The 26,284-nt window shown below is 54.1% G+C and overlaps 1 protein-coding gene across 1 annotated transcript in view; it reads right to left on the reverse strand.

Annotated features, from left to right (window-relative positions):
* The window catches only part of LASP1 (LIM and SH3 protein 1), a 35,359-nt gene that overhangs the window by 8,083 nt on the left and 992 nt on the right, over positions 1-26,284 (reverse strand). Inside the window, exons 2-3 of the mRNA XM_072886120.1 lie at positions 21,900-21,994; positions 6,853-6,937 (exon numbers count right to left, since the gene is read on the reverse strand). Coding sequence (XP_072742221.1) covers positions 6,853-6,937; positions 21,900-21,994 — 180 coding nt within the window. The remainder of the gene's footprint in view (positions 1-6,852; positions 6,938-21,899; positions 21,995-26,284) is intronic.

Consider the following 26,284-nt stretch of genomic DNA (forward strand, 5'->3'; position numbering starts at 1 on the left):
GCTTTCAGATCTGAGCAGCCAAAAAGGTGCCCCGTTTTCATGAGGCACGGAAGCAGATGTGCAGAGAGACACCCTGACCTCCTCCATCCTCTCTGCGGGGATCTGGCCCTGCACCGATGGCTGTCAGGAGCTGCCTCTGCCCATTTCGGGAGGAGAGAGCCTTAGAGGCTCTGTCTTGTTGCAGCCTACAAATGTGCAGCCAAAGCTGCCCTTTCCCAGGGATTCACCTCTGCAGAGCTCGCCTGGTGCGCTGCGGACAAGTTGTACGTTGTCACTAAAATGAAAAGGGCACCACTGCTTCTCACGCGAGCAGATTAAACCTCTGGGTCCCCATGCAACCAGCACAGGCACAGCAGCCTGGCTCTGTGCGTGCAAGCTGGGGCCGACGCTCGCTCCCTCCAGCTGGCAGGAGGCTGCGGGCAGAGCTGCCGGCAGCGGGAGAAGCGGAGCGGGAGCCACCTTGGATGGAGCAGCTGGGAGAGCAGCCGATGCATCGCTCCCCAAGCAGGAGCAGGGAAATGCTCACCCAAGCACAGGGGCCAGACACCCGACGTGTCTGGCCAGCACAGGCAGCTTCCCATAACCCTTCCCGTCCCGCAGCCGGATGGCAGCCTGCCAGACGGACGGTCGGGAAGCTGGGCTGGCCCCACAAAGAAAGAGCTTGCAGGATGAGGGCTGAGCTTGCAGGATGAGGGCTGAGCTTGCAGGATGAGGGCTGAGCTTGCGGATCGGCGCTGCGCTCACGTGCCGTGCCAAGATAAAGCTCGGAGGCAGAGAACTGGCAGCATGGCGGGGAGGCGGGATAAAGCTGATTTCTCCCCAACACACACTCCTTCAGACCTCACATATCTGCCTCCCATCCAGACAGCGCATCCAGCTGGGCCTGGAAACACCTTTCAGGAAAGGCTGCCAAACATTTTATAATATCTTCTGGAGAAGCCAAGACACACCTCTGCTGCCATATGGGCTCTCCCGTAGCCTTGCCTGGCTCCGGCGCGGGACCTGGCACGGCAGGCAGGGGCAGGCAGCATCGGGGCCACGCTGATGTGCCCAGGTCAGACCCCTCCAGTGCTGGAGCCAGCCAGGGCTGCGGGTGTGCAGCACGCCACGGAGCAGGTCCTGCCCCCTCTCTGGTCCAGAACGACACAGGAAACAAGAGATTTCCACAGGAAAATGAGACACCGCGGTTTCCATTTTGCACAGGGGATGCAGGCTCAGGCCAGCTCTGTGCATCCCCCCCCAGCTGGCCCGGCCAGGAGGCTGGGGCGGCTCAGAGACCGCAGTGCCCGCGGCTCGGAGGGTTTTGTCCGGCGCAGGAGGGAATAGGGAATACCAGACACCAGCTCTGCAATGGGCACCGGCAGGCACATGGGAGAGCTCGCTGCTGGCTGCGTGGGTTAGCGGTGCAGATACCCTGGAGCTCGGTGCTCTGCTTGCAAACACAACATTTCCTCTTCCTACCCTGCAAACCAGGAGAAATGCAAGTGTTGAAAGCATGTCGGAGCCCCTACCACTTCTTCACAGCCATAGGGTATCGCAGAAACCCTTAGATAGATGGTACGATCTATGAATCACGTCAGATTTCTAACTCTAACGCGACATCAGAAAGCAAAGGCTTAATGAACCAGGCTGCAGAATCCACCCCGGGAGGATATTAATACAACCAAGATGCCAAAGCACATCAGAAGAACACAAGAGACCAATTTCAAGGCAAAAGTCTCCTTTTGCTTGAAGCAATAAGAGGGAGAGAAAAAACTTTTACTAGCTGGGTTAAAGAACATATCTTGAACATCACCGATTAGGAAGGAGCAGCCTCAAGGTGTAACCATCGGGCACAAGGAACCAAAGGTTAACAGAGCAGCAACATAAACCCTATGACACACACCCGGACAGGGGATCAGGCGGGGGGTGAGTCAGCCCCACGAGCTGCTCTGCAAAGCACCAGCCCCAGTTTGCTCAGCCGCCGCGACAGGCGGGCAGAGGGGCTGTGTTTGTCCTTTATCTGCTCCGCTTTCAGAGAGCTTTATCTGCTCTCTGTTTTCCTTCACAGCTCTGCAGCCTGGGCACGGGATGCCAGCCCCGCCGTTGTGCTTGGAGATGCTGCTCGGAAGAAGAGGGTTTATCCTGCAGCCTCCTGCTCAGCCGGCCCCAGCGGGCTGCAAACGCACAAGCTGACGAGCTTTAAAGAAATCCAGGCTAGAAAGATAGGGTCACCAAGCGAGAAGCTAGTCACAAGGCTAAGCAGTTCCTTTGATAAGTTCTGTATTTTTACCCTCCTAAGTCCCATCCCCCTCCATCTTCCTTGTTTTTTTACCCCTCCAGCTTTCAGAATACAGGAACTTGGCCCTAAGGAACTGCGGTACAGGGATGCCTGACTGCAGGGGGACCCGATCCAGGAGTCATGGAGGAAGGTGCTGGTACCTGGAGGCAGATCCAACCCAAAACACACGTCCGAGGCTGGTGCTCCCAGCTACCTGGGGTTCCTGCACCCCAGCATGCCTGGCCATGGAAACCAGAGCATGGCATGAGCATCGGGGCGATGCTGGGAGGAAGCAAGGGAGGCCACCGCTGTCCCCATGCTCAGCATGGGAGAATTGCAATTTCACAGGATCCACGGCCCTTCCTGGTTTTGACACAGGAGCGGCCGGGTCCTGCCGGGCTGCAGCCATCGCTAGGGCTAAGCGAGAAGGCCGGAAAGGAGAGAGGAAGCATTCAGACAAGGCGCCTTTCAGCTTCTCCCTGCCCTTATATGGGCACCGGGTTGTGCAGGCAGGAGCCTGGCAGGCAGCGCTGGGTGGGGAGAGGGGACCCGCAACCCCCAGCCACCGAGGAACCCCACTTGCAGCACAGGCTGCCCTTAGAGAGGCACGAACCCTTGCTCCAGCCACGCTCCCAGGGTCCTCCTCCCTTTGCTCCCTTGGAAACTCGAGTGCAGGTGACCCTGGGTGATAAGGGGGGACAGAAATGCACGGTTCTGTACGTCCTGCCGTGCTTTCACGGGGCGTGTGAGCACCGCTGGCAATCGGCTCAGTGCTGTGCAAGGGGCTGTAGAGAGCCATCACTCCTGCCCCTCCCGCCATGCCTGCCAACCCACGTACCCACTCCCGTCGCTCTGGCTCGTAGCTGCCTTTCATCCACACACTGTATTAAAGAGCGGAGTGATGCGGACAGTGCCATATCCACGCTTCATCCCATAATAATAATAATAAAATGGGATCCACAATTAGTTTTCCCAGAGGAATTGTTCCCTCCATGATAGGAAGGAGAGCGACAACGCGTGCATCTGGGCGTTATCCGAAGGGAGCTGGAGAACGGCCCTTCACACGTTATAACCCCTTGCAGGTCTCAGCTCAAGCACGTTAAACCCTCCTTGCACCCGTGTCCTCGATGTCACCGACAGCAGCTCCCCGAGGTGACAGACACGGGGCTGCAGGAGGGACAGGGGACTGGTACCTGCCTCCCACGCCACGGGAGCCTCCACCCTCCGGCAGGAAGAGCTGCGCCCAAAACCACCCATTTTAAGAGTTCAAAAAAGGAGCCACAGGATAGGAACCTGCAATTTTCTTGCCACACGTGGGCTGTAAGAGAAGGCTGCAGGCGTCAAAGCTGTCACTTTGGAGACTCATTTAGCCGCACAAGACACCATTAGCCAGCATCTACCAGTGACCAGAACAGAAGACGCCTTCTCAGCAGACACAAATAGCAGAGGCATCAGGAGCGACATTAAACTGCTCCAGCTCGGCACGCAGCTGCCCCATCCCCACCTCCCTGCGCACGGCACGGCTGCCAGCAGCGGCTCCAGTGAACCACCGGCTTTTCCAGTCACACCAGGGCGGACAGGGAGTGTATTTTTGGTAGGGGGAAATATAGGATCAGCCTCCTCAGGGTCATCCACAAGGACAGTGGCTCTCCAGCCCCACAGGAGCTCTGTTCCAGAGGAACGGGCAAAACTGCTGGGGAGCATCACTCCCATCGCCAGGGAACGACCCTCCACCAGTTAGAAAGCCCTTGCAGAGGACACAGACCCAGCGATTTCCCTTCTCCTACTGCGGCTCCCAGCCACAGCTTCTCCAGAGGGACACGCGCTCGGGGAAGCCTCGCACCGAGGTCCAAAGGCTCGGCCGCAGCTGAGTTTGGCTGGCAAATGCAAGCTTGAAGGCAAGATGTGACTGCTCACATAGCCCTGATCTTACTCCACAAGGAATTTTACGACTAGACCCATGTACAGACCCACGTGCAGAGCTCTGCCTGTCCCAGCAGTGTTAGCCAGGATGCACTTTGTAGGTGGCACCCCAACTGGCAAGCTGAGGTGTAGAAGCCCTCCTACCAGGCTTTCATCACTGCAAAGCACAGCCAGCGAGCCCTTCTCCACAAGCTTTTCCCTGTCGCAGCTAACAGCTCCAGTTCATCCAGTTAATTTGCAAGACTCTGAACCCTTCTGCATGCTCTGGAAGGGCTGAAGCGACCTATTCCAGTCCCCAGGGGTTTGCTCAGCTCCTGCAATTAGTAAGAAGGGATTGTCAATAAACCAGAGCAGCTGCTAGTGTTTTAGCTAGAGTGCTTCAAGAAATACAAATGTTTGGCACTTGGAAAATAGGAGACTCCCTTTGTAAGCAGAACAAAGGCAGAGAGGAATTAAGATCTTATCTGAAGTGTGTTTAGGATCTATCCTCCCCAGGGCTCCGGGAGCTTCAGCCTGGCAGTTTCCACCTGGTTCAGCAATGCCACCTCCCTCCCACTGCTCCTGCATCCCACCCTGGCCCCTCTCCGCAGGGGCTCTGCCAGCACCCAAACAGCCAGCACACCCCCCAGCAGCCTCTTCTCCCTCCCACTCGGAGAAGTCCTACTTTGCAGCCTATCCTGGTGTGAAACCAGCCCTGAAAAGGTGGGGTGCTGATGCCTGGCAGACTGGAAGACCCTGCCTGCACCCCAGCCCCTCTTCTGACATGTTCACGTGCAACCAAGAGTGCGGAAGGCTCTTACAGCTCTGTGCTATCCCAGCTCCAGCCCCCAAAGTCCAGGAGGCCACCAGGAGCTGGGCACGGCTGCTTCTCTCCCAGGGAGAGAGGTCCTGCTGGCGTTTGAGTTGTAGCGACCAACTTCTGGAGGTGCAGGCTCGAAAGAATAAAGACACCCCCTCCCCTGCAAGGCAGCTGGCTTTGCCTCCAGCCACCTCCCACACATCACAAGGAGCTGAAAGTCCCAACCAGCTACAGAAAAGCCCAGGCAGTGGAGCACACTCCCTCCCCAGGGTCTCCTTTAATAAGCAACAACTAATGAAGAGCCTGAATTCATTGTAAGAACAGCGCTGGAGACTCCAGACCATTCGGTATAGCATTATCTCGATTGTTACCATGGAAAAGCAACTGTGTCCCCTTCACCACTCTATAAAACACAAAGCCAGCCCCAGGCTGAGCTCTAGCTCTAAGCTTGAGCCAAGTTGCGCTTGTGCAAGCCAGGGAGCTGTTGGGCAACTTGCTCTGAGGAAGAGACCTTACAAAAGGCAAGGTTTCAAAACTCGATACTGGCTGCACGGGCACCACCAGCTCTATCTGCTAACAGGTGAGGTCCTGCGGTTCCCCCTCCTCCTCCTCCAGCGGGATGCATTCCCAGGCAATCTGCTTTTCAGCTCCTGGCACTCTCAGGCTAATGGGAAGAGAAGGAAGGAGGGTCACAAGCATCCTTCACAGCACAGCAGCGAGAGGAGTGCACTGATCCCAAAAAATGACTGCTCACCCTGAAAACACCACTATGGCAAATCCTGTGCTGTCCTCCCTCTGCCCAGGACCGACACTGCGACAACACTGAGCTGCGCCAACGTGCCTTGCTGATAGCACTCCGGGCAGTCTTTTTGCCTCTTTTCAAAGGAAAAAAGAAATTAAATAGATTCCCAGAACAGTTGCCACATCCTGTGTTCTCCAGCGAGATGCTGACTCAAGCCAAAATTGCCACTGGATACATTTTCTTCCAGTGCAGCGTACTCTGAGCACACGCCTGCAGTTCTGCGACATCGAAGCCCATGACAACGGTTCAGGGCATCATCTCAAGGTGCTTCAACACAGCCTCGCAGCAGAGCAAAGTCCCACGAAGAAGGGTCACCCACCAAAGGTGCCCGTTTCTGGGCTAATCTTGCCCTTCCCGCTGTTTCTCCACAAAATTGATGCTCACATTTCCGTTCTCAATGTTTCAAAGTAAGAGAAGGAAACCAGGGATTGCTCCTTGGCCCACACAAGGGACCAAGAGCCAAGCAGTTCCCCCTGCATCATCAGGAGATATTGGTGCAAGGACCCAGCCCACAGCTGTGCGTCAAGGCTGGGGACTTCTGCTGATCCAGGGACACCTTCAGGGTATAAAACAGGACACGTCTGGACAACACCCTTCTCAAACAGGCTCTTCTCTTCCCACTAGAGAATGAAATCCTTATCTGTGCCAGTCATTATCCCTTCTATCTGTTTATTTCTGCTTGCCAGAGCTTTCAAGCCCTACAAGATTTGGGTTTACCTGAAATACTCGCCTAGAGAGTCAACGCCTGTCCAGGTGAGGCCGTTTGCTATTTCACCTGGTTACGTTGCCGGATGGGAGCAGGGAAAAGATAAACTGGTGCAACACATGGACTGGGAGCGGAGGGCTGCCTGCTGGACCCTTCCCACCTCCGGGAGGTCACAGCAGCCAGGGATGAAGGGAAGAGCAAACACAGCCGAGATGGGTGAGACCTGAGAGAAGGGACCCACGCCCCAAAGCCGCCTCTCCCTCCTTTGTGCGAGGGCACAGAAAAGCAGCAGAGCATGGGAGAACGTAGGGCGATGGGGCAAAGTACGGTAGTCCCAGGCGAGGAGAGACCCGCGTGCTCACCTGGCTCTGAAGCTCGCTCTGCTGCTTTAGACGCAGGTTCTCGGGAGTGTCTGCCACCATGGTGAAGGACTGCTTCGGGTAGTGTCTGGGGAGAGAAGGGAGATCATTAGGGGCTGTGTTCCTACGGGCCACGACCATGCTCACTGCCCTCTCCCATCCCACGACCAGCATCCCCCTGCAAGCATCAGGACATCCAAGTGCTGTGGCCCCGCTCCAGAGCATTGCGGTGAGCAGCAGCAGCAGCACCACCAGGGCTGCAGACACATCAACACGCAGGTTTAGCAGCAGCCGTTTGGGACGATGGTTATTTCTCACCGTGCACGCTCGCCTGCGCCCGACGCCTTCCCCAGCAGACACACATTTCTCACTGGGTTCTCTCCCAATCTCAATATATTAACTTCAGCTAAACTTCAGTTTTGTCAGAAAAGGGAAAGGGGAGGTTTTCTCCCCAGGGGACAAAGCCATTCAAGGTTTGTGCCTGATTTCTGGAGGGACCTTAACACATCTTCAATCTTTCATTAAACAGTCCTTAGGGTAACATTAGTCCAAGTAAATGCTGCTAACGCTCTGGTTTACGACTGTGCCCTCCGTTTCACTGTGCCAGTTGTGAAGGGTCAGAGGGGAGCGGGGTGGTTTTACTTGCTCATTTTACTGAAGTTTCAGCCACACAAGCCTCACATTATGGTTTCCAGGTACTGCAGAATATCACGAACCTGGCATAGACCACGTCAGCGTAACCATGCCTGTCTTGGGGCAGAGGCTGCACTACTTCTCTGCACCAGTTCAAGGTGTTTAGTGAATCCTTAGGACACGCCTGGAATGGGAGTGTAAAGCAGGAGACCTCTGTCGTGGTCTGGCTACAAGCCAGCAGCTATTGTTCTGAAGTGCCATATAGCAGTTTCTGAAAGCGCATGCAGCCTTTGCTGTAGACAACATAAATTAACAGTTAGAACTCAGGTACTGGCAGAAAGTAAATATCCTAAAGCTGGAGGTTGCTACAAGTCCTGTCCAAGTAGAGAGGTGAACTTCACGTGGCCATTCCCACCTCCAGGAGACACGGAAAACAGCAAAAGGCAAATCGCTGTTGTAACGGGGGGGTTCAGCATGCAAACACCTCCGGCTGGGCTTGACCAGACCCCGACGGCAGTTATTACTGGAGTCTCTCACGCTGCCAAGAAGTGGCAGGGTCAGTCCCGACAGCGTGATGCTTTAGCACTCGGGTCCCAGCGCTGCTCCTTCACGTGGGGTCAGCTACATCCTGCACCACAGAGGATGCCCTCGCCCATGGCCAGATCCAGCCCTGGCAGCCGGCCTCGCTGTATCTGGAGGACTATACAAGTGGTGTAGAGGAAACTGTTTGCAAGAGGAACGTTTCCAGACTGCTCGGCACTGGCCGCCGTGGAGTGCACAACGCTCCCCAGGATATGCCCAGAGAGGAAATCTGACACTGAACAGATGGTAACTGCTCTCATGGGATGGCAAAGAAACCGAAGACATCCCACGGCAGCACTTCGGGTTTACACTGCAGATAGCAGAGAGCAAGAAGGGGAAAACTGCCTTTTGAAAGGGTCAGAGGTTTCTCTTTCACAAGAGTTAAAGCAGGACTCCCAAAACCAGCGGCAGAAAGATTGCAGGATTTTAGGAAAGTTACTGCCTGCACAGGAGAGTGGCTGGGAGGCACGGAGACAGCACCAGCATCACCGCTGAGTATGCGTGGCATCAGGGCAGCGCAGCACCGCGTCACGCTGCCGCTCAGTTTCACTTTCAAATACACGCAAGAACTTGGATAAATTCTCTTGCAAAGCCAGGCAATCCGACTGTCCTCTCACTGTAGTAGCTCTTGAAAGAGGTGACCAGGGCTAAGCAGTCCACTGAGAACAGACTGCAGCTCCTCGCAGAGGACAACCCGGAGGTCTCGCTCACTCTTGCGGATCTGAAGGCTTTGAGCACAATGCCTGATCCCAGTTTCAGGGCTGTAACTCAGACTGTGCAGCCTCCAGTTCCCACATCTCCATCTACGTAGCCCAACTGGAAGTTGAACCAAGCTCTCACCTGAGGGCTACGAAGCAAACTATGGGATAGCTGCAGCTCCTGTCCCTTCCCAGACCACATGAAACAGGTCTTTGTGGGTCTTAAGAAGCCCCTGGGCTGTGCTTTGGGAGCTTGTTTGCTCCAGCATTAGCAATTATCTATTTAGAGAATCAGCATTAGCACCTCTGCCCAAGGCTAATCGAACTGTGGTCAAATGAGGGTAAATGAGCAGAAAGCCAGCTGCATGCGGAGGAATCTGGTTGAAAGCTGCTACCTTAGAGCAGCGCTGTTGGAGCAGGACAGCAACAGATAGGCAACCACAGACCTGAAAGAACAGCACATACCTCAGTAAAGCAACAACGCAGGAAACTCAAGAATAAAAATAGCTGCCTCAGCCGCGCTGAAAAAAATAAAGAGAACCCCCCCCTACACACACAGAAACCAAACAATGCAGATGTGGTTTGCAGAAAGGGGAAAAGACAACTCAGCAAGCAGCAGCTCCCTGCCTGCTCCCCTCCCCAGCCCCGCCGTGCACGGTACGGCAGGGGAACCCACCCTCCAGCCAGCATCCCCCCAAAAAAGCCAAATGCCACCACCTCCCTGCTCCAGGTCTTGTCCTCCTGGATGTCACCTGCTGCCATGGCCCAGCACCACCATCCCAGCTGCCTGCTGCTTTAGGGGAGGTGGGAGTCAACACCAGGGTCCCAGAAGGATGGGAAATACTCTGCCCATCTGAGGACAGCCATCTCATGAACATCTGATGGGCATCGGCCATGAGACCCCAGCCAGCCCTCATCCTTCACCAGCACGTGGGGGAGCAGAGAGGACACAGCCGTACCCACACCAAATACGCCTAAATTAACCCCCCACAGCTCCCCCAAACATCCAGCAATAAGATTGGAAAGGACAAGAATCAGTTTTAGACAAACAACAGATCACCAACTGCTTGAAGGATATAGTTTAATCTCTGTTTAGATTAATCTGATTAGAGGGGATATAATACTGTGTGTTCAGGCTCCCTTCCCCACTACCTTCGGGCACTGGTATGTCAAGGCGTCACACTGCGATACAATATCAAGGCAGATTATTTCACCAAGCTACTGCCTGTGGCTTGCTGCAGAGAAATTCCTGCATTAAGATTCCAATAATGATAAAAGCTGATTCTCTAGGAGGGTCCTGTGCTCACCAGGAGCAACGGACACCGCGTGGAGACCACACTGCAGAACTGGGCATGGGTTTGCCCTTTATTTAAGTGCTCTGGCCATTTTGGCCACAGCTCCTGATCTCCTGGCAGCCAACGCCACTGGAATGTGGATGTCTGGGTGGGTGCTATCCTGACCCACCTTTCTGCCGGACACTCCAGCAGTGGCAATAGCCGAGCCTTTGCCACAGGGCTGTACCGGCGAGTGACACTTTGGAAGCAGCAAAACAGCGTAAGACACCTCCAGACCAAATCCGCACCAGCTGCTGTCTGCTGCCAGCAGAGATGAACAGCCTGGGGGGCTGGCGACGGAGGGGCTCGATCTAAATTACATTGGCCCAGCTTGGCCCCTGGTTAGCAAAGATCGCCCCTGTAAAGGCTGCTGCAATCACGCTAGTTGCCGGGTTAATGCATTCGTACCTTGGAGAGACAACATCGAGGGAAGCGGGCGCTTTTGTCATCGCAGAGGTGGCAAAACCCCTTCTTAGCAGCCCGTAAGCTTCAGTGGCCAAGGCAGCACATGTCAAAGGAGGCTGCATTTAGCAGCCCTTGCTCGAGGGGTGCTGCACCTCAGCCGCGCACTGGGACGACTCCTTTCCCCTTCCGCAGGGGCGGCACGCGTTACGGCTACGGGAAGGCTGGTATCTGCTGGCAGACTCAGGAGCAAACACCATCAGCAGGAGATGGGCAATTTTTTGTCCAAACCCAGGTGCCATTAGGCAGCTGCTGGTGGAGCCAAGGCTTAATTAACAGTACTGCTAATCCAGTAAGTGCACTACCTCAGTTTACAGGGGCACGAGAGGACAGTCTTGAGGCTTGTCTCTTGTTTTACCCGAGTTACCACTCACATCCTGGAGCCCTTTCCTGAGTTTCTTGGAAGTCACCGCCTGGCTCATACCAAGGTCAAAGAAAACAAAGCAACCTTTTAAGTACAAACAGCTCAAAACCCAAATGCCCTCCCAGGTTGCTTATTCTCCATTTGCAGATCGGGTCCGGAAGGCAAGAGGCTATGCAGACCAGCCCAAGACCTGCCGTGAGGATGGGAACAGAGCTCTGTCCCAGTCCTACGGAGAGAGCCAAGTGCCATCACCACTGCCCAGGGTCTTTGCAAATCCAGGAGATTTCTCCTGCTGCTCAGCAGCAGCTTTTACAGAGATCCCCAATTTTAACAGCCCCATCCCCTGAAGGGAGCAGGGACAGAGGGCTGCACGCAGCCCCCACGCTGGCAGGAAAGCCACACAGAAAGCCACACAGAAAGCCACACAGAAAGCCACACAGAAAGCCACACAGAAAGCCACACAGAAAGCCACACAGAAAGCCACACAGAAAGCCACACAGAAAGCCACACAGAAAGCCACACGTGGCTCCTGCGAAGGGTAAATGCAATTTTTAAGTTGTGTGCACCACCAGCCAGAGCTGCATTTACGGCTCAGCCACGGCCCAGGAGTTCCCGTACTATCTGCTGGTGCTGCGAGCTGAAATCATCCCATTGCCATGGCAACCGCATCCCATGCCCTGGGCATGCTAATAACACTGGGGAGAAGACGAGTCTCCAGCAGCAGCCTCCGGATGCAGGGAGGAGGGAAGCCCCAGTCACTGCGAGGGCTGGAAACAGAGAAATTCATCCCCGTGGAGCTCAAACTGAAAAGCCATGGATGTAGGGGAGAAAAAAACCCAATTAGTCTGAAAGGCAGCCAACAGCCCTGCTTCGAGCATTTAGAGGAACACCGTACCCAGAGCGGACTGTGCCCTGCTACAGCCGCAGTCTGGTGAGGGAGAGGAAGAGATAGCCATAGACCGCACAGACCAAGCTAGAATTAGGTTTCCGCCTCTGTTAGATTTTGAGGAAACCTCCCAAGAATTTGAGGCAGCTTTTTTCTCGGCCTCGAGCCCCCACAGACTGTTGTTAGCAGGCAGGAGTGATCTGTCTGTCTGCACTAGGCATAGGAAGAAATGCACAAGTTGAGTGTCTTCCCCTAAGATTAGGCATCGTTTTTCTCCCCAGCTCATGAGATCTGCCTGATAAAGAAAAGGCTTTTCAGTCCTTGGGGAATTTAAGGCCGGGGGCTCCTGGTGCAGGAGTGGCGACAGCCCCCCACCGCCAAAGCCAGAGCTTCCCCCTGCCCAGCCAGTACAAACACAGACACCCAGAAGATCCCTGCCACACACCGGGGAGGGGAAAACCATCTCCTATGCATGAGAATCAGCCACAGTAATAGTCAGCAATAAATTAAATCTTAATGAGAAAGCAGCGAGTGAATTGCCTTGGGTTGGGAGCGCGGGAGGCAGCGTGCGTGTGGGAACAGGGCGTCTGCGGGATTTGCAGCGAAGATGGGCTCGTCCCTCCTCGCGTGGGGTGGTCTCGTGGTGGAGCAGACCTGGGTCTCCCCCTTCTCACAGTCAAAGCCAAGGAAGGAGCAGAGCTGTGGGTCCTCCCTGCCCCCCCCCAGCCGTCACCATAAATAGGTCTTGGCTGGGGAAGCAGGGAAGGGGGAGGGTGTTTATTGCTCAACCTGCCTCGCTCTTTCAGAAGAAGCGTGAGCAACACACGCCAAATCCACCCGTGCAATTACCGAACAGGACCCTCACCAGGGACCAGAGCCGAAGGCTTCCAAAACCAGAACAGCAGGAATTTCGGTGCCCACCACAGCAGCCTCCACCCAGTGCTGAGCCCAAAGCCCATGGAGCAAGAGGCTTTCTGCCAGCTGCTGCAGAAGGGACCACGCTGCAAGAGCTCATCTGGCCGCTGCCAGCAGGTCCCCTGCCAGCGTCACACTCATGTACGCTCCCGTAACACGTGCACGCCTGCCCTGGTGCCCTTCACTCCCTCCCTCTGCTGCAGAAACACTCGTTTCCTAAGTTAGTGCAACAGGTAGAGAACTGTGGAGGGAAGAAGAGTCACTTTAAGGGAAGATGGAGCCCTGAAGGGCCATTAGAAAAACCCACCAGGCTCCACAGGCTTCAGGCACAAGCAGTGGAGAAGACAAATAGGGGGAAGCCGCTTCAAACCATCCCTCTTCTGACAAACTGCAAGGAAATAATTAGTCCCACGCACCCTTAGATGTGACATTTGTGTAAAGTCTGCTGCTAAGTAATAGCTATTCAGGCAAAACCAGTAACCTTTCAAGAACAAATGGGAGCCAGGGAGAAAACACCCGTGCGAACTACCTGTAGGGAGGAGCCCCTGGTTCCTGCTTCTGGCTAATGCTACAGCAGGATCCAAACGCTTTGCTCCGGTTTTGGTAGGAGCATCGTGGTGTTTTCCCTGCCTGAGGGCACAGGGATGCGGGAGGGTGGAGCAGGAAGGGAGCCAAGTTTCGGTGGGTCTCGGGGACCGCCGGCGCTCTGCGGCTTTGGTGATGTTGTGGCAGCCGAGCCGGCGGCTGCAAAGCAGGAGGGGTGCAGAGCCCAGGCAGGGTGAATGCATGTCGAGCCCTTGGCATCCCCACGGCTGCTCCATCAGCCAGGCAGACACGGATTATTTTAACGACCGATGGAGAGGAGCCTGCTGGTCTTGGGGGCAGAGCCGCCAGACGGCCGGTGGATTGGCCTCGCGCTTCGGGGTCTCTCCTCACAGACCCTGCTGGCATCCATCCTCTGCCTGATTAAGAGTTTAAAGAACGGGACGCACGGGATCCCTCCCCCCGCCCGATCCCCCGCCGCAGGGGGCTGCTGTCAGATTAAGCGAAGCTGCACATGAGTATGTGGGGCAGAGGGACACGTGATGGAGCGAAGGCTCGGCATTCGGGATGGCGTGCACCAGTGTCACATCCTTGCTCGGGGCTGGCAGAAAAATACCCCCTTTAATCTGCAGCTCCACACAGGAGCTCGGGTGATTACACCCATCAGGAGAGACGCTAAGAAAAGCCACCCCAGATTTCACACACTGCAAGAGTAATTGAACAGCCAGCTAAGGAGGGGAGGAGCACGGCGATGGCAGAGACGGTCACACTTTCCAGAGGTCACCTGCCCTGTGCTGGCAGCCAGCCCCCGGATCAGCATGGGGCATCTGCCCTGCTGGAGACAGTCCCAAACCCTTTGCTTTCTGCATCGCAGCAACACCTCCAGCCGGGCAGGTCCATCCACAGTGGGGGCAGCTGCCCACCACCCTCGAAAAGCCACAGAAACCCAGCACACGCAGTTCCTCCTCCAAAAAGAGGAGCTTTATGGCCTGCAGCAAGACCCTGCAATACAAGCCCTTGGCAAGATAACCCAGCGAGGCTGCGCCGGTCCAGCCACAGCCACCAGAGACGAGGCATTTTTTGTTGCATTGCTAAATCAGGTCAATCGAGTCTCCTCCAGCCAGACAGAGCCTGTCTGGCTCCCACATTAGGAGTTGTTCGAGTACGGCAACTCCGAGGCAGATGAAAGTTTACCCCGCTGTTAACAGCGAGTCACAGGGTTCCTGTGGGATAACGGTCCATCCGCTCTGTGCGTCTCACAGCCTTTCCCCAAGCAGCTCTGCCTTTTCCCCCAGCTTCACTACGGACACCCTCGCACAGCCACGGCAGAAAGAGCTCACCCGGTTCACTTGAGGAGCCACCAGCAATAGCTGCACGACCAAACGCAAGGCTAAGGTAGGAAGCTCCTTTGGCAGGGACCTTAGAAAGCAAACACAGACCCCTCCTCCCCATACATGGACCAGAAACAGCCCCATACCAGCACCTTGGTCCCAGCTTCCTTGTGACCCATAAGTCGATGACACCCAGGCAGTATTTTCACCGTCCTGGACCCAGAGCAGTAGCATAAACGGTTTGCCAGTGATCTCACCTCCAGATCAATGTGACTCTCCAAGCGCTTGCACCCCATCACATCCAGTCCTGCCCTAAAAGCAGCGTTTGCCCCCCGAGAGCTGCCTTCCCAGGAAGCCAAGTTAAGCGGCAGCACTTGAACTTCCGCCTTTAGAGCTTCGCACAAGCTGGAAACAAGAGTTAAACTTCTCCAATAAAGAGACATCTGCATCATGGCACCATCCAGCTGTTCTACAAAGAACCAACTGATGCAGGTCTGTTAGCGACAGGACCCAAACCCAGCATCTTCAGCGTGACTCAAACCCGTATCTGTTCCTCCAGCAAGGCTAGTTTACACCGCAGCTCATGTGCGAGATGACTGAGTGTTCAGAAGAGCCTCTCTAGCTCCAAGTGTTGCTTGTATTCAATACAGGCTGCTTTAAGCAAGTGCTTTTGGCAGACTCATCCAGCAAGCAGCAGCACAGACTTTAGCACTGGATGCAAATACACCGTCCCTTCTTCACCCACAAACCTGCACCTCCAAGAGGTGACAGTCACCTTTGTGCAGCTGTACCACGGTTTCGGAAAAGAAGAGTTAAACAAAGGAAGTAATAGGCTCTGCTCTGCCAAAAGGCTCCCAAGTTCACATCCTGCCTTTCAAAGAGTTGCTGATTCTTGGGGACAAGCTTAAAAAAATAAACTGTTCTTTTTTTAATAATAAAAGCAGCACCATGCCACTTCGCAGAGGGCTTGCAAACATCCTACTATAAAAGAGCAGGCTGCGGAGAAAGACTTTAGTTCCTCCCAGCATTTTTGGGGAGAGGCTGCCAAAATGGCTGGTCCAGCCCTCCACGTGTGCAGCTGCTGCCTTCTCCCAGCATCTGCTCTCAGCCTGCCTCAAAAATGGCTTTGCATAACGTAACTCAGAGCACAACTTTGTAGGATATTGTTTCTCAAAGACCCTCCCACTGCTCACCCCGTGTATGGTGCCAGGCTAGCACAGGGCTGGAGGAGGCAGGAGAAGCAAAACCCATCGCCACCAGCTCTAGCATAGCTGTCTCGGCACGGGACAGCAGCGGGGAGCAGGGTTTTGCTCAGCCAGCTCTGCTCTCCGTGAGTACAGGCAGCATCCATCTCATCCCCCGTCCCCAAAGCTCTGCCAGCACTTACCGAGGGTGTTGCAGAGCAGCAACGCTGCCTAAGTAAGAAACAGCCTGTTTTCACAAACCTGCTTTAATCCATAATGGAAAGATTTCAAGTGAATGCAGGAGAACAGGGGTTGCCAAGCTGTGAAGGCAGAAGTCACTTCTGGAAAGGGCTCTGCTTGTCACGCTGCTCCCCCCTCCCATTGCTGAGCCCCCAAAACAGAGCAGTGCCTGTCCCATCCTCCCCCTGCCGCTGTTTACGGGAACAGAGCAGGCATCGCAACGGAGCTGGGTTTTTCCACAAGGTTTTTTGGCCCCAGGCACGGATAAGCAAATTTAGGAAAGTGAACATTCATCTGCAGCCTGCCCCCCCAGCAAGGTCAATGCTGGGCAGCCCTTGCTGCAGACTCAGCCCAAACCCTGCGCTCCTGGCTCAGAGGACGCTGCGTGGCTGCTGCCCCCTCCCCGGGCAGGGCTGCAGGCAGCTGCCAAGTCCCAGAGCTCTGCCTGAACCCACAAACCCCCCCATGCAGGACGAGCTGGGCTGCTGCCTGCCAGCCCAGGGCAAGAGGAGCGGGGAAGCCGGCTCGGTTTTGCTGCACTCCCCGCACAGCAGGACGGTGACAGCGGGAGAACCCTCACCCACCGAAGCAGCACACCCTGAGTACAGGGGATAGTGTTTCTTGGACAACAAGCTCACTTACCATCTGCTTTGCTAGGATGAGATGGTTTAGTCTTTAACAATAAGCAGGCACCGAACACCCGAAGCAGGAGCGCATATTCTCCTCCTCCTAACTCCAGGAGCAGTTGGGAAACATCTACCAGGTGGGTGAAGAACACCTGGGGCTAATGGGAAGGAGCAACAGGGCAACGCAGAGTGAGCCTGGGAGGGAGAGGAGTTACCTGCAAAGTCATGGTGAGATTTCTCCTCGCTCACCCCTGCAGAGGCTTCACCCACAGATGCTTTGGGTTGCACACACGGGGGCATCACAGGTTTAAACTGATCTCCAGCCAGGGAGAGGAGGTAACAGCTATGGATGGGCTGGAGGGAGGGCAGCAGAGCCCTAGAAAAGGATTTGGGATTTCCAGGAGGAACAGTGTCAGCTGTGAAAGGTCCATGGTACATGGACAGCACTTGGAGAAAGTCATCTCCAAACCCTTCAGAAACCAGAGGTGCTACCCCAAACAGGGTTCGCTAACATTTGCGGCCTTCCAACCGTGAATCATGGCATTACTCAGGAGAGCTTTCCCATACACCACATCCCCTCTCCCCCCAGAAGATGCATCAGTGAGCCCTTCCCCAAACGCAGCAGAGGTGAAGCAGAAGTACCCTGTATCCCACAGCCCCTCAGAGCCGTGTGTTGGGGGTCCTCCCCCCCCCCCCGGCAGCATATGGGGAGGCCAGCTTTCATTTACGCCGAGACAAAAAAAGCAGAGTCTGTTCAGAGCTCCACGGCATGCAAAGTGTGCACACCAAGACAGAAAGGCAGTTCTTCTCATCCAGAAACTCAGCACAAATAAAGCATGGGATAAACACCCAGACGCTGTCCCAGCAACACAGTTGTTCCTCTTTCCCTTCCTGCCCCCCCGCCCCAAAACTTGGAAGATCACTTTATTAATGTAGTAGGCTGCTACCAGATGGAGCGGAGAGGAATGCCAAGAACAGATCACTGGCTCCTTGTGAAGCTGCTCACTAACTTTTTCCAAGCAAGGAGTTAGCCCAGAGGTATCAGACTGCTTGCTCTGCATGGAAAGGCAAGGATTTCAATGGTGAGAAATCCGCCAGGAAGGTTCTTTGGGTTATCACCAGGAATTAAAAGGTTTTACAGCTCCTGTTCAGAGTTGCTGTGGCCCAGTAACACTAGGTGCTAGGTCTAGGTAAGCCAGGCAGGGCAGCTGCCGAGCTGGGAGCTGCTTGCCCTGACTCAGCCAAGAAGAATGTCAGCCCCTAGATCCGGATCCCTGGGGACACATCCAGCACACACGCCACCACCCCACCGGGTGTGGTTTCTCTGCAAGGAAAGTCAACTCCTTGAAGGAAAGCTGAAATCACACAAGTACGGCAGATGGAGGGAGCAGGGACCCTGCCGACACACCTACGTAAGATATTTTTGGCAGTCTCACTTAGCCTTTAGCCCCTTTTTGAGGGGGGAAAAAAGGCATTTTAGCAAGGGGGATGTGGAGACGTAGCAGCACCGCTATTTCCTTCTGCTCTGCACTGGCGGGGCAGCCTGAGCCAGGACCACAGCAAAGGTGAGCAGAGGGTCTCGGTCGGCAGCACCATCTCCCCGTGCGTGTTCAAACAAAGGATGCCGCGCTCATCAGGCCAGGCTGCCCCTCCTTGGTGGGGGAGGAGGGACTGCTGAGCAAGTAGGCCATTAACTTCCTGCCAGCTAGTCTGCAGCAGTAAGGAAATAAAAAAAAATCCAGCACTGTGGGGTGTGCAGGCGGCAGAGACAGCCCCTCTGATCAGCCATGCTCCAGCAGCAGGATGCCAGCGCAGGGGATGCACATGCAGCCAGAGCAGGGCTTTCCGAGCAGACACACATCCAACAGGGCAACTGCTTGTACATCAGCACAAATTCAGGCCAACCCAAAGCTCCGAGGTAAAGTCTAGCCTCAGGTCTTGTCTAGATGTCCTCAAGGGAGATGAGCAGAACAACCTTGTAGCCAAGACAGAGGCAGAAAAGGAGCTTCTTGCCCAGGATACTGCTCCTTCTCCCCACCTCAACGCAGCTCCACACCCAGGCGTATTCGCGCTCCTCTCTGCATTTCAAGCAGCAGCACTGCCCAGCGACGTCTCTGAAGATGCCGACTCCCCAGACCGAATATACAGCTTTGAACTCTCAGACAGGATTTTCAAGGCACAGGTTTGTGCTGCACGCTGAGCTGCCGCCGAGGCAAAGCGGAGCTGCCAGTCACCAGGGCTGTCTGGAAGGAGGGGACCGGAGCCCTGCTGCTGCAGGTACCACCTCCATTTGGGACTCACAGCTAAGGGAGACAGCCCCGGTCCCCCAGCCTCAGCCCTGCCAGCTGTAGCACCGAGCTCTGTTATCCCTTCAGCTCAATGAGTAAGAAATTAAAGCCTATATATAATGCATATTTGGGAGCAGCTGGTCCCCTTGAACTCACATGCAGTCTTGTCTGTCCTTTGCAGCCCGGCTCTCCCCCACCCTTCATTTGCAGAAGCCTCAAACTTCACCTGGATATTGCCCTTCCTCCACTTCTACCTCTTTTAGTTCAAAGTGCTCATGTAAAGAGATGAGCCCAGACTTGAATGCTCCTTCCAGTGAACAACCAGTCACCCCAGTACCCAGCTGAAGTCAAAAGAGGAACAGTGAGGAGGGTGGAGATGGTCACATCTGCCACCAAGCAAGTTCCCGACACTGATGGGCATGGGAGAGTAAAGGGCAGAGTTAACCAGCCACCTTCTTGAAAGGCTTCACACAGATTTATTGCTGGGGTAATGTCAGATAGGGAGGAAGCCCAGCCCTCTTCCTCCTGCTCTCTTGAAGAAAGAAACTCAGGAATTTGGCAGAAGGCCACGGCTCAAACAGAGGAGACCCTGTGCTAAGGCATGTTCAGAAAAGCAGCCTCTTCCCTGCCAGGATAAACGTTGCTTTTCCACCCCCTTCTCAGGGGATAGGCGATGTTGCCCCTCAACTCCAACATCAGCAAAAGCTGTTTGGAAAGGGTGGGCTCCTTCTGGGCTGTCCTTTGCCAGACACTCACCTTGCCTGGACATTTCTTCCTCCCCAGGACACTCCGGGGGCACCAGCTGAGAAGGAACCAGACCCACGTCCTCTGGCTGCAGCTTCCCTTCACCCCACGTCTGGACATTGCAATTGCAACCGTTCGGCCTCCACCCTGGCGAACAAGGGGCTGGCAGCTGCCGGAGGCAAAGCCTCACATGCCAGCAGTTTTCAGCTGCTCTCACTTTCCTCCACTTTAAGGCATGGCCAGGCAAGGTAGGAAAACAAAGCATTTAATGCACAATTTGAACATCCAGGGCTACCCTGGAGTAGAGGCAAGACAGACAGCTGCCTCTTCTTCAGGGAGGCTGTGAAAGGGTTAAGACAGCAAGCCAGCATCAAAGGGAGCTCTCAGCAGAGGGGGTTGAGAAACTGAGATGGGTCGTGGTTGCGCAGACTCCTTGGAATCTCAGGAATTTCCCATTATTATCCCACTTCCCTTCCAGCAGCCTGGAGGGAGAGAGCACAAGAACAGGACCCCAGGCCCATCCCTATGGGCAGAGGCAGAAGCACAAGGGATGGACGTGCCCCAGCACTTCGTGCCAGGCAAGGTGCTCTGCCAGAGCTGGTATCAGGGTGCCCACGATGCAGAGGAGAAAGCTTTGGTTCAGGACATTATGAAGAGCTCAGGGGTCTTATTTCCTGCAGCTCCCTGCAAATCAAGGTCTCAAGCTCACAGATCCCAGGCTGGTTGGACCACCGTCACAGTAGGTTGAAAGACCTGTGCAGTCCAAGATCAAGCATCCCTCTAACCAACAGTTCACCCTGCCTCAGACCACAGGTTTCCCCCTCATACTACTCCAGTATGTTCCCAGTTTGACCCTCAGAAGCTGGAGCTCTAATAGTGCTGGTGGCCCCCATACAACTAGATAACCAAGAGTTATTTGCTACTTTTCACACAATTGCCACCCTGCAATTCAGGTGAGATCCCAAGACACAACCATTACCAGCTGAGACTTGAATGCTACAAGTCTCATCCCAGTTCAACAGGAGTTTTGATTGTGACTTGTCCAAAGTCATCACCAGCACCTGATATCAGCAATAAGCAACCTACAGAAGAGCTACAGAAGTGGGAAGTTTTTGCTAAGGCACCACACAGCTGACAGCCTTACCACTTCTCCTTTCTACTTGTCTTAGACATTAATAGGGTAATACCCATCTTACAAGGATGTTGTCAGGATTAATGTTTTTAAAGTACTCTGTGAATGGCCCATGCTACACAAGAGCTAAGTAGTATTATGTTACCTAATTTTCCTTCTAAGAACTGTTAATGTATTCATTGCGTTACAGCTACAAAAATCTTGTTGCAAAGCTGCTTTATAGACATTAAGAAACACGTTAGGTACATAGAGCTCAGTGCTTCCCTATGGGATAGGGACTAGAGTTCACCATGCAACAGCAGAGCCCAAAAAGCTGTACAGGATTAAGGGTCCTTCTTGATAAGGGAAAAAAAAAAGGGGACCTGTGAACATCCACCACTCAGAAACAGCTTGAAAGATCCAGGAAAGTAAACTGAGGTGTGGTACAGGCAGCTGCTCCTGTTGTACCCTGCTCTACCTCCATCTCTCCCACGCTGCTCAGGAGAAGGATCTTGCATTCAAGCTGTTTTTACCTTCAGGTGCCTTTACCTTCATAACATCCAGGGCAAGTGCCAACAGATTAGGGCAAATGCCCTTGGCCCTGAGCCCATCAGAGCACAGGCTGCAGTGACGCCCGTGTCCCTCGCTGTTTCGCACACCCCACTCCCCCCGCACAAAAGGGCATTCCTCCTCTCCCCAAATACCTGTATTCAGCTGGGGTGATATAAACACCTTTATTTCCCCTTCTTTAAGGGGATACAGATTAAGATCAGCTCCATGTAAACACCTGCCTGTGTTTGAATTTTATTCACCTTTTGTCTGCCCAAGCTGGAACTGGAGCTGTGGCCATCAGCTGGCATTTAAGCCTGGAAAACACTGTTTTAATACTGGCATTAATTGGCACGTGACACCTTCAGCCAGGGCTTCGCATGCACTCCCAGAAAATGCTGCGGAGCAGCAGGGAAAGACAGTTTCTGCAGAGGCCAGGGTTCCCCACACCTCTCATTTCAGGAGGCGAGGACCAGTGCTTAAGAGGGAGGAGGGTCCTACAGCATCTCCCAGGCCCAACGCTTTCTCAGTGGCAACAAGAGCAGGTAGCAGAGACTTACGCATTGCAATACGGCTTCTTCTCGTAGCCCTTGTAGTTTTTCATGTTTAGGGTCATCTTGCAGGTCTCGCAGTGGAAACATGCTTTATGCCAGAACTGGAAACAGAGACAAGAGAATCATTAACACGAGTGACTTGCAAAACAGGGCCACGTCCCACTAGAATCGCACAACTCAGACTCAGCAGCTCCTCCAGCCTAGAGATGTCAGTGATAACATCCATGCCCCCTGCAAGACCTAGAGGACAGACAATACGCTTGCTAGTTTGGGATGCAAGTAAATCCCCCCAACCCTCCCAATGCATCTTATCCCAATAGGGCAGTAACACTCATGACTTGCATTATAGCAGCATCTTGCTTCCTTATCTCCAGGCCAGGAATTAGTTTGGCTCGGCCAAACACAGGACAGGAGAAGCCTCTTACTATGAAAGAGGCACAACATAAACCCCTGTGAGCAGGGAGACCGTCAGCAGAGTTAACAGCGATGGTTTGCAGGCTTCAAAGTTGCTGCTTTAGGGTTTTTTGCTGATGTTAGCCAAGAGATAGCCAGAAGAGCAGGTCAGGTGAGGCTGCACACAGACACTGAGCCAAGGGAACAAAGACAAGAGAAGAAAAGGTTCTCAAGAGAAGCAGACAGTCCAGCACAGACAGCTCAGAGGTCCTCACCACAGATACCACCCTTCTGCCTGTGACTTAGGTGGCTAACCCCCAATCTCACAAACCCGACAGCCCCAGAGGATGTAGGATCACCCCAAGCACACCTCAGCCCCCCTCTCCCCACAGCGGGGCTGTCAAGAGCCTAACAGGACCTAACTGCTCCTAACGCAGGGCTGGGGAGACAGCAACGAGGAAGAGGAGCTGCTGGCCTGACATTTTGGTGAAGGCTCTTTTTGCATCCTCTCCCCCACAGCTCTTGCACCAGCAGCCTCAAGTTGACCCCCAGACCGCACCTGAACGCGGCCGACAGCAGCACAGCTCTCCTTTTAACCGGTGAGGCACGCTCGGACTCAAGGCTAAAGACATACTCCCTGAAACTCAGATCGTGGCCCTACATTACAGATTGCAACACCTAATGAACTCTAAAGTAGTGTTTTAAGTTTTTAGGGCTGCTCTTAAATTATTTCCACTTGGCGTTTAACTGGCCCAAGTGGCTTTCTAGGCTGGAAGGAGCCCGATGAGAACAGCTCAGAGCTGCTACCAAGCAATTCTGTAATTTCACCCCACGCAGACCAAGGCTGCTACCGTGCCAGTCACCCAGTGACCAGACTTTGTGCTTCCTCTGACAGCCATCGGGACTTGAGGGGTCTGGTGTGACTTCCCAGGGACCAGAGCTGGCACCGCAGAAAGGAAAGCTCGCAGGCAAGAGCCAAGCTGGAGCAGCGCAACAGGGAAAGCGCAGCCCAAAGCAGCGTTTTTACTCACTCGAGGTAAGGCAGTCCTGCCCTAAGGCTGCCCTCCCTCCTCAGCTGGCCCCCTTCCTTCAGCAAGCCCCCCTGCACAGCACACAAACCGCCCAGCACCACTCTGCAAAATCAGGAAGAGAACAAGCCGAAAGCCACATTAGCAGCTCGTAATACCAAGCAGATTAGAGCCAACAAGCCTGCAGTGTGACACCCAGGACTCGGAGCCAGGCACACATTTACTATGCAGCGAGCAAACCCAGGGAGAACAGCTGGCGGTTATTGCTATGTTTTCCACCCTTAAGCTTTTAAAAAGTCATTTCCACCACTGCAACTACTGGCTCGGTCTCTGTTCCTGCGAGATGGCAAGAGCCAAGCCCAAGCCCTTGTGCCACCTACCCGCAGGTACCACACCCCGGTACACAAACACCTCCGCAGCTCTACGAGACTATGACTCAGCCCAGAAGGACAATTTGCCTCGTTTCAGTTGCTCAGAGCAACATATTTGTTCTTTTCCTCTAGTTATAGGAGTTCCTCCAGAGCTTGCTGCTAACAGCGAGAGGGGGCTTCTTACTGCACCATGCGCTGCTCCGTACCAACACCCTCATTCATATCCAGCCTGCACAGGATTATTTTCCTCCCCTCCCTCCCGGCTTTCAGACTCTTTAAGGAGAGACAGATCAACAAATCCTGAGTTCTTCAGGCATCTTTGAAAGTTACAGCCTTTCGGTTGAGCTACTGCCACATTAGAGATAATTAACAGACCTCTCCAAGCTTGTCAGCCATTCACAGCGCTGTAATAGCTGTGCATAAATACCAGAGATGCCACTATAAATATGCAGAGATGAACTGACAGCCAACATGACTTCAGAGGCTCTTCCTCCAAGGAATACCCAGGCTCCCAAGAGCCAAGGAGTACCTGGCAAGGCCGGCTGTCCCCCCGCCTGCGGCAGCCTCCACAATAAGCACAGCAGCACTGCACTCAGGCAGCCTTTACCCCCAGCCAGAGAGCAATTAATGCTTATTCTTGCCTCAGTTTGCATTAGGCATTGTTCAGCAGAGGTGTTTCTGTCCTGTGGCTCTTACAAAGGACTCTCTGCAGCCTGAGCAGGCAGCCGAGCGACCCAGAGAGCACTACCCCTATCTCTAAGCCTTGCTGCCCCTAAATTTTGTCTTACCGCTGACAGTATTAATGCCAGATCTACAAATCTAAATCAGCACTAAAAGGAGGGCTGCAACACAGAGCTGACACAGGGGAACGGCAATTATGTAGGCTTCCAGTAATGCTGCCGCTCACCCTCCAGCACGGCTGCAGAGAAAGAGGACAAGTTTCAAATAGGTTTTTAGAGAAGCATTAACGCCTGTGCTTTCCAATTCCAAGTCTGAAGTGCTCTGAACATCTGGAGGCGATCCCAGGTACAACTGCACAGCACAGCTCAGCTCACCCCATGTCCCAGCAGGCTGTACTCTACGAGAAGCACGCTGGCTGCAGTCCAGGCAGGCTGCTCTTGGAGAGATGGAACCCTTTAAGCAACTTTGCCACTCACAGCAGACTAGTCCTGGGGACAGAGCTCACAGCCACAGCACATGTTGGCAAATCCATTTATAGCTCACAGCTACGGCCGCACAACATCCCTCCAGCAAGCAAAGCCACTGCTCCACACCTGGGAGCAAGCATCACTTGAGACTCAAGGGTTAGAGGACAACACAAGGAGACACTCCTTGGGCTGAAGGCAAATCCTTGATCGGGTTTAATGCACCGTAACAGCTAATTCTAACTTCTACTCATTTTAGAAAAAGTCGTCTGACATCAGCTTGATGTGGGTTCAGCAGTTGCAGCTGCAACCACCAAACCCTGCGACACCCACTCCAGCAACGGGCGGCACAGGAGATGTCACTTCCCCAGCGGAAGCCAGCCACACCACCCAGCACCTTATCTGGAGAGCTGGCAAGGAGGCCTGGGGGAAGGGAACACCCCCCATTTCCCCGAGCCCGAGAAGGGCATTTGCCTTTCGCAAGGTGACGATGTGAAAAGTCAAGAGGCAGAACTCGCAGGCAGAGTTTTGCCCAAGTCGGAGCTGTCAGCGGGCAGTCTCGCTTCTCTAGCTGCTGCGCTGCATTTGTAAAGTCTGATGAAGCAGCAAGTTTTCCTCATTTGCTGTAAATCTTAGAAGGGAAACAGACTTTCCTGATTTCACTACCAGGAGAAAACCAAGTACATCTGCTTATCAACACACCAGCACAGGCACTGAAAGCTTAAAGGCAGCGACGTGCACACTTCTCCTCCCAGAAGCCTTTCATTATTGCTGCCTGCGGTTCAACTTCAGTGCTAGCAGCGCTTATGCAAACAACGCCAGAACTGCCCTTTCGACTTTGCTCAGGGTAGAGCAAAATCAGGGGGACAGCCACCCTAATAACACCGTGCTTATCCCGTGCTTTTACGGGACATGGGTAGGCTTTTCCAGCTGCCACCTCACCAGCCAGAAACCCCAGGAAAAATTAACACAAGGGGAGTTGGCGGGGGGGGAAGCCATTTGGTTAGGGGTCTGCTGTATTGCAAGGCTGACCATGCAATGATTTGTAGCAAGAGAAAGCTAATAAGAGCCCTAGAAGTACAAGATGATGACTGCAGCCTCCTGCCTGCTCCCAAACAGCTACAATACGCTGCCTCAGGACGCACATCAGTCATGCCCTCATGGCAACACACAATTGCCAGCTCAGAAGCAGCACAAGCCCCAGACAGTGGCTGAGCAGGAGGAAGCAACGGGTCGTGTCCCCCCCAGCTCCCTTCCAATTATCCATAATTTGAATTATCCACAATTTGGATACCCTGCAGCTACTGGAGGCCAGCACAGGCTCCAGAAGACAGAGCCACTTCACTGCTCTGAACAGCCAGGACGGTCCCTGGGACACAGGGCTGATAGTTCAGCTTCAAGCCATTCCCAGCTTCAGGAAGAAACATCATCTGTTAAAAATGCGAGCAACAGGG

The sequence above is a fragment of the Ciconia boyciana genome, chromosome 22 (genome assembly GCF_034638445.1).
Source record: "Ciconia boyciana chromosome 22, ASM3463844v1, whole genome shotgun sequence".
In the NCBI taxonomy this organism is placed as follows: Eukaryota; Metazoa; Chordata; class Aves; order Ciconiiformes; family Ciconiidae; genus Ciconia; species Ciconia boyciana.